Source organism: Choloepus didactylus, assembly GCF_015220235.1.
Source record: "Choloepus didactylus isolate mChoDid1 chromosome 11 unlocalized genomic scaffold, mChoDid1.pri SUPER_11_unloc6, whole genome shotgun sequence".
Classification (NCBI taxonomy): Eukaryota; Metazoa; Chordata; class Mammalia; order Pilosa; family Megalonychidae; genus Choloepus; species Choloepus didactylus.
Window position 1 is genome coordinate 474,288 of NW_023637583.1, and position 7,898 is coordinate 482,185.

The following is a 7,898-nucleotide window of genomic DNA, read 5'->3' on the forward strand; positions in this document are numbered from 1 at the left end:
TCTATTGAGAGTTTGTTCTAAATTTGTGCTAGAGTCTGCCTTTGGATATCTGAGCAGCAATATACACATGATTTTCTGTGTAGAATGAGGAATGGGCTAAGTAACTACTAAGGTTCCTTCTTCCCATTCATTCAATCAGTCTGTCAACAAATACTTGTTAAGCCCCCACTGTGAGTCCAAGACATTTCTGGAGTGAAGAATGTTAAAAAAAAGTGTAGTTGAGCCCAGATGAAAGGGTCAACCATCTGTGGGTTTCCATGTAATCTACAACTGTAGAATTTGCATAGTAATGACTAGAACAGGTCAATGGAGGCAGAGAGACTGGATTTGATTCTTGGTTCTGAAGTCCAACCTTTGCAAAATAGCTAACATTCTTTGTACATTTCTTTCCTAAACTTTAATCAGTAATATTAATACATGTCCCATAGTTTAGCCAAATTAAATGAAATTAATGATGCACAGTATTGGGAAAACATAATGTAAAACAAAATCTACCCTCAACATAGGGAACTACTCCATAAAACTAGAAGAGTAAGAAAAACACCTTTATTTTTATATAAGCATGAAACCGGAATGTGGTGCATCACAGGCAATCCACTAAAGAGATTGCAAAGAAAGAAAAATATCTCACCATTATATGTAGCCAGGCAGATTCAAACCATTGCATACATATTCCTGGGATAAACAATAACTAATCCTCAAGGAAAAGGACTTAACAACATTTGTCACACACTGTGCAACTTAAATTCACCTGTAATTGGAGTGGACTTTGTGACTGTTGTCTACATCCAAAGGAATAATAAAACTTCTCATATCTTTATGATAGGTAGATAGTTATATTTGGAGGCAGACACTTAAGTTAAAGTCCACAGAAATGAGATAAGGATGCTAACTTCCTTTATATTTACATTTCAGAGATATGGCTCCCAGGGCTTTGTAAAAAGATATTCCTGGACTGGAAAGCTGACAAAAAGCTTATTTAGCTTTGAAAATTTTATTTCTCAAAGTGACAAAGTATTTACAATTACAATTTTTTAAATAATGTTCTAAGAAAAGGGAAGGGTGGGAGTCTCTCCTTTTTGCACCAGGGAAAATTAATGTATTTCTTCCTTTTCAATTTGTTTTTTATTTGCTTTACCCTTACAACTCCAGGCACAGAGGACTTACTCAACAAGCATTAGATCCTCTCTGAATGGCTACTTTCAGTTATTGACTCTCTCATGAATCCATTTCTTTTTATCTTTCTAGAAATGTGTGATTGCTTCTAGCTTTTGGCCTATATTTCCTGGTTTATTTCAGTGCCACAATGGGTACAGCCAAAAACTCTACTGCAGGAATTTCTCCTGTTGGGTTTCCAGGGTCACAGGCCCTTCAGCTCTCTCTCTTTATGTTTTGTTGGTGACGTACATCCTCACTGTCAGTGGTAACCTTGCTATCTTGATTTTGGTGAGGACATCCCACCAGTTACACACTCCCATGTACTTCTTGAACAAACTTTCTTTCCTGCATATTTGGTATACCACAGCTGCTGTCCCCAAGGCCCTGGCCATTCTACTAGGGAGAAGCAAGACCATATCATTTTCTGGCTGCCTGTTGCAGATGTGCCTTGTTTTCTCATTAGGCTGCACAGAATACTTCCTCCTGGCAGCCATGGCCCACGACCAACATCTGGCTATCTGCTGTCCTCTACACTATGTGGCTCCCTTGAGCAGCCTGCTCTCTGCCCAGCTGGCCCTGGGTTCCTGTGTCTGTGGCTTTGTGGCCATTTCAGTGCCAACAGCTCTCATTAGTGGCCTCTCTTTCTGCGGTCCCCATACTATCAATCACTTCTTCTGTGATGTTGCCTCCTGGATTGCCCTGGCCTCTACAAGCACAGAGGTGATAGAACTTGTGGCCTTTGTGATTGCTTTTCTGGTCATCCTGAGCTTGTGCCTCATTACCCCGATCTCCTACTTCTACATCATCAGCACCATCTTCAGGATCCCCTCATCCAGTGGCAGGAGCAAAGCCTTCTCCAAATGCTCCTCTCATCTGACTGTGGTGCTCATCTGGTATGGATCCACAATGTTCCTTCATGTTTGTACATCAAAGACTCCTTGGATTTGACCAAAGTGGTCCACATCCTCAACACTGTGGTGACTCCAGTTCTGAACCCCTTTATCTACAGCTTCCATAACAAGGATGTAACAGAAACTCTGCAAAAGTAGTGGAAGAGAAAATAAACCATCTCTAATATAACAAATATCTTGTAAATTGTTTCCATATGTGTATAGAGTTGCCAAGTAAGAATTTCCAAGTACAAGAACAAATCTTCCTAAATACAGGGGAAGAAAAAGCACTGAAAATAAATAAAACAAAAAAATGGTGTGTTTGCTCTACATGATATGTATGGCAGCTTTTGATGAAAGGGAACTGGATCTTTATTTAAAGCAAAATTTTGTACATTGCATTGGACTTACATTTTATTAACTTAGGTGCACATATGTAGTTAGCAGGTTGTTTACTAAATAACTCCAAATTCTTGTCCTTTTTAATATTCTTTGATCATATACATAATTTTGAGAACAATATTTTGGAAATGTGGGATATGAGGAAAAGATTGATTGAATAAATTTTTAACTGAAATCAGAATGTGAAGTTATTTCCACATGTTCTTTTTATAAAAGAGAGTAAAATAGATAGATATACAATTACAAGCTGATACTTATAAGATGCCACATTTGTTTAACAAAGATGTTTAATTAAGGAATCTGAAAAATAGTTGATGAAAAGCAAAAAGAAGATTAAACAGGACTGCAGGAGACTTTGGATAAAGCAATACAACTTGCATAACGAGTTGGTTTTAGCAAAAGAAAGTATAAAGGAGTTCCAATTGTTAATCTTAGCAAGCCAATAAGTTTAGGATATCCTGTGGCTTCAGAGGGAAAATAACTTATTGATAATTATAATAAATTGTTTGATTTCCCTCTAAAGATCTCCATCCCTTAGGGTGACAAGTTACTTCCTTTTCAAACATTAACACATGAAATGTTCATTTCCCTCTCTTAATCATTTTTTCCAATGGCTGTGGATTGGAACCTGAAGTATGCTTCAGATGTATTCTCCCTGTCCTGTTACACATGCACAAGGTACTTTTTAATTTTGAGAAGAAAATCCCATAGAACTGAGTAGCAGATAACCCCTTAAACCATGATAGTAATATTTGTAACTTTTCCTAAGTCCACATATATGGAGTGGGGCAAAGTAGAACAAAAAGGCTAAAAACTTGAAGAAAATAAGAGAAATTTAATTGTCAGAATGATGAATATAAATATTCAAATTTGTTTCCATGTTGATATTCTATCTCTTAAGTTACCATATTGATATAAATTACACTTGCATGGTTCACACAATATTTTGCTTTGATTATGAGTTTCAAATCCATGGCTAAACATGAAGAATCCCTAAGATTATTTCTTGGGGATTTCTAAAAATTGAAACTACCAAAAAAAAGTCAGATTGTTCCCCTCTAAGGACAAATAGCATTTATGTCTCAACAGGTGGTTCCCCAATTTTCAAAATCTTAAAAACCAGGGCTATTGTCAATCTCAGTAAAAGTTATCTTCAACAACTTTATCCACATCTGCTGTTCTTATTATACCAAAAACAAGGGAATAGTCTTTGGCTTTTGTGCTGGTTTGTATATACAATATCCCCCAGAAAAAGCCATATTCTTCAATCCAGTCTTGTAGGATATTGGGATTAGGTTGTGTCCATGGAGATGTGACCCACCCAATTGTGAGTGGCACCTTTGGCTAGGGTATGACATCTGATTGAATGTTTCCATGGAGGTGTGGCCCTGCCCATTCAGGGTGGCCCTCATTTAGTTCACTGTAGTCTTATAAAGACACTCACAAACAGAAGGACTTTATGGTAGCTGCAGCTAAGAGAGGACAAAAATGCACGAAGAGCAACACTTTGGAGAATGCCATTTTGAAATGCAACCTGGGAGCAAGCAGACACCATCCACATGCCTTCCCAGCTAACAGAGGTTTGCCAGATGCCAATGACCTTTTTGCAGTGAAAGTACCTTTTGTTGATGCCTTACTTTGGACACTTTATGGCCTTAAGACTGTAACTTTGTAGCAAAAGAAACCCCCTTTATAGAAGCCATTCCATTTCTGGCACTTTGCAAAAGGGCCACATTAGAAAACTTAAATAGCTTTTAAAGTGGATAAGTCAGTTTTATATGGAATTATATCCACAGTGTAATGTAAAGTCAAGGAAACATTTGAGAATACACCATAGGGGTTCCTTAACTCAGGCCTTTTCTTCTATGTTGGTGAAAAAACATTCCACAATATAATTTTATATTATCAAGTGAATATATTTAATTTCTGGGCATTTGATTTAACTTTCCTTGTTTAGTTAATCATATAATTTATGGAGGAAAATACAATTTTGGAGACAAAATATATTATTGCTAAGAATTATTTACTGTTGATACATTACCAAAAGTGGAAACAGAAAGACAATGCTAAAAGCTTTATGAGTTCTTTGATCTATTTTTCCACATTTCTTTCTATAAGAATTATATTCCTGTATAGGAGTTCAAGTAGGAGAAGCCTGTTTCAAAACATCCCAACTGATAACAAGATAATTTGTTTTTTTAAATTTTTTTTCAAATATTCAACTATGAAAATTATTTAGTGATATTAATCAATTTTCATTTTCAATTTCTTAATTTGGGATGTTAACTTTTGAAAAGATATTATTTGCAATGAAAATTGTTGAATAAACATTTGTAAAGATGTTTGTTGTCACTTGAGAGAATAAATGTATATTCAGACAATGGCCAGATTATATATGATAATAGAACTCTGACCCACAACCTTTGCAGTTATTGGTGCATTCAGTCATAATTTGGCACAAACTCTTTCCCTAATGTATGCCCTTGCTTTCAATGCATGACTAAACAGAGTAAGCCAAATATATTCACCAAACCAATCATATGGGATGACCTGCTTCTAGCTAGCCCACATCCAACTTTCCCATATTAATAAAATCCAATCAGAATATACATAAAACCTTCATTTTTCCCACTATGTAGCTTTCCCAGTGCTCTGCTTTCCTTTGAGTCTCTGCCAAACACAAATATGACAGTGGCTGAAACCTCTATTATAGCAAACTCTAAATTAATAAATGGCCATTGGTGGCCAAGCCCTGACCATCCTGGGATGATTGCTGCAGGGATTGTGGTTTGGTATCCTGGGTTTCTTACATGAGTCAGAGTTCTATTTTCTCATTCAGTCAGGCTATTGCTACTATGAAGCCAGAGCTGTAAAGCTCAGACTAATACTTCAGCAGCTTAATTCATTTAGCAATAGTGATGGCTCCAAGGAGCATAAGCTGGAGGTCTAGTATCCATATAGAGTCAGGAGACCAGGACTGGGGCTAAGTAAAGTCCTGAGCCCTTTAGCTATAGAAATAACCAAGTCAGTGTCATCCATATGATTGAATAGATATCTCCTTCATGGACCATGATTTTAACCCTCTCCCCTGCAAATTATCATAAAAACTAGACCAGTACAACTAAATCCAAAAGGGTTAGAGCATAGAAAATTAAATAACTGATACATTGAGACATTTTAAGAACTTAGAAGTCATGGATCTTCCACTGTATATTGAATGTGGTGTGAAGAAAATATTAGCAAAAGAAATGTTTAAAGACAAAAAAATTGAGAAAGAAAGAAAGAAAAACAAAGAAAGAAAGCAAAGAAGAAAATATGAAAGAAGAATGGAAAATATGTAAAATAACCTAAAAACTTATAAAAATATTTTATCTTAAATATTAACTTAAAAATGGAATCTGATCAATTCAATGGGAGACAGGGCAGGAAACACAGGATTAGTAAGGTGAAAAACAAATGTGAGGAACTTACACAGGAGGCACATATACACATATTGAGAGATATTTATCATTATCAGGCATTTGCTGAAAAGAAAATCTCTAAAGAATGTTGTTGTCCTACCCTTCCCTAGCCCTGGTATTAGCCATTTTTTTTCTAGGAAAAGGAAAGGTGAAAAATTTAGGAAAAGCAGTTAAGGAAAGTGGAACACAAAATAAGAAAGTCTTTCAGAAGTACAGAGTAGAAAAAATATGGGAAACTATGAAGTTTATTCTTTTTTTAGCCATTGAATGAAAATGAAAGTTCAAAATTTTAAAAATCCACATTAAATCTTGAGCTGGATAAGTAAAACCACAATATGCCAGTTTGTATACATTATGTCCCCCAAGAAAAGCCATGTTCTTTGATGCAATCTTGTGAGGGAAGATTGATTAATCTTTTTGATTAGGGTGTGACCTTTTGTTTGGATGTTTCCATGGAGCTGTGACACAAATATGGGCCAGACCTTTGATTGGATAATTTCCCTGGAGGTGTTACCCCATGTGAGGTCTTGAGTCACTGACAGAAGGAGATGCTGCAGCTGAGAGACATATTTTGAAGATGGCTGTTAGAAGCTAACACTGACATTTTGGGGAAAGCCATTTTGAAATCAGAACACTGGAGCAGACATCAGCTACCTGCCTTCCCAGGTATCAGAGGTTTTCTGGATGCCATTGGCCATTCTTCAGTGAAGGTACCCAATTGTTGATGCCTTACCTTGGACACTTTATGGCCTTCAGATTGTAAATTTGTAACCAAATAAACTCTCTTTATAAAAGCCAATCCATTTCTGGTATTTTGCATAAAGACAGCATTAGCAAACTGGAACAGATTTTGATTCTGGAGTTGGGGTGCTGCTGAGATTGCAAATACTAAACATGTTGGAACGGCTTTTTAAATGGATAAGGGGAAGATTCTGCAATAATTGTGAGGAGCTTGATAAAAAAAAAAAAAGGCCTGGAAATATGGACTTTAAATATACTTCTGATGAGGCCCTAAGCAGAAATGATGAATGTGCCATTGACAACTAGAAGAAAGGCAACCCTTGTTTTAACGTGGCAGAGAATTTGGCAAAATTGACTCCCAGTGTTGGATGGAAGACAGAATTTGAAAGCAACAAGCTGGAATACTTAGCCAAGGAGATTTTGAAATTGAAATTAAATATCAAAGTTGTGGCCTGGCTTCTCCTTGAAGCTCATTGTAAAATGTGAGAGGACAGAGATAATTTGAGATTTGAGATCTTGGGTACAAATAAACCAGAAATTGATGGTTTGGAAGATTCTGGACTTCCAGAAAGTGAAACACCAGAGACTACAACCCCAAATGAGGATTTAAACAAACCTGGAACCTGACTGCCATGTCAGTGCAAGCAAGGGTTGGAGATACAGTTATCCATAAAGGATTTGTGGAAAGTTCTATTGTCTGAAGTTGTTGACCCCTGTAAACTTCATGCCAAGCCTACAAAATTTTTGTGACATCTGCATAGGAGCCACTGACAGTCTAGACTGGGGGAGACAGACAAGGAACAAACTAAAGGAGAAACTTCCTCAGGGACAGAATCATCGAAATTGAGGTCTGTGTCAAGAGGCCTCAGATGGTGAGATTGAAGTGGCTCATGCATGTGGAAAGGGTGAGTTTGCCCCAGAGATAGAGCACTGGCTTTCCACCTTGATGCTTAGGAAGAATGCTGCCACCCCAAGCCTTGAAGAATGTGGAGCACATTCCCCAGGGATCAGGAAGAGCTTGACAACCACCCCACTTTTTGGAGAGAGAAGAGACTTTTTCCCAGAGAGAAAGAGTCCAGGTGGCACCCCAATATTTGAGGAGGGTGGTTCCAAGAAGAAGATGTTCTCCCCAATATGTAGATACATTGGAGCACTCACCCCAGCATTTGGAGAGAAAAGGGCTGCCATGAAAGCCCTTGGAAAGTGTAGGACTGTCACAGTCTCAAGCCCCAAGGATGCAACATCA

The 7,898-nt window shown here is 37.3% G+C and overlaps 1 protein-coding gene across 1 annotated transcript; it reads left to right on the forward strand.

Moving 5' to 3' along the window:
* The first annotated feature begins 1,306 nt into the window (after positions 1 to 1,306).
* LOC119524735 (olfactory receptor 6F1-like) lies at positions 1,307 to 2,207 on the forward strand. The gene is given in 3 exon segments (XM_037823408.1): positions 1,307 to 1,388; positions 1,391 to 2,086; positions 2,089 to 2,207. Coding segments are annotated over 3 exon segments (897 nt in total).
* The last annotated feature ends 5,691 nt before the right edge of the window (positions 2,208 to 7,898 follow it).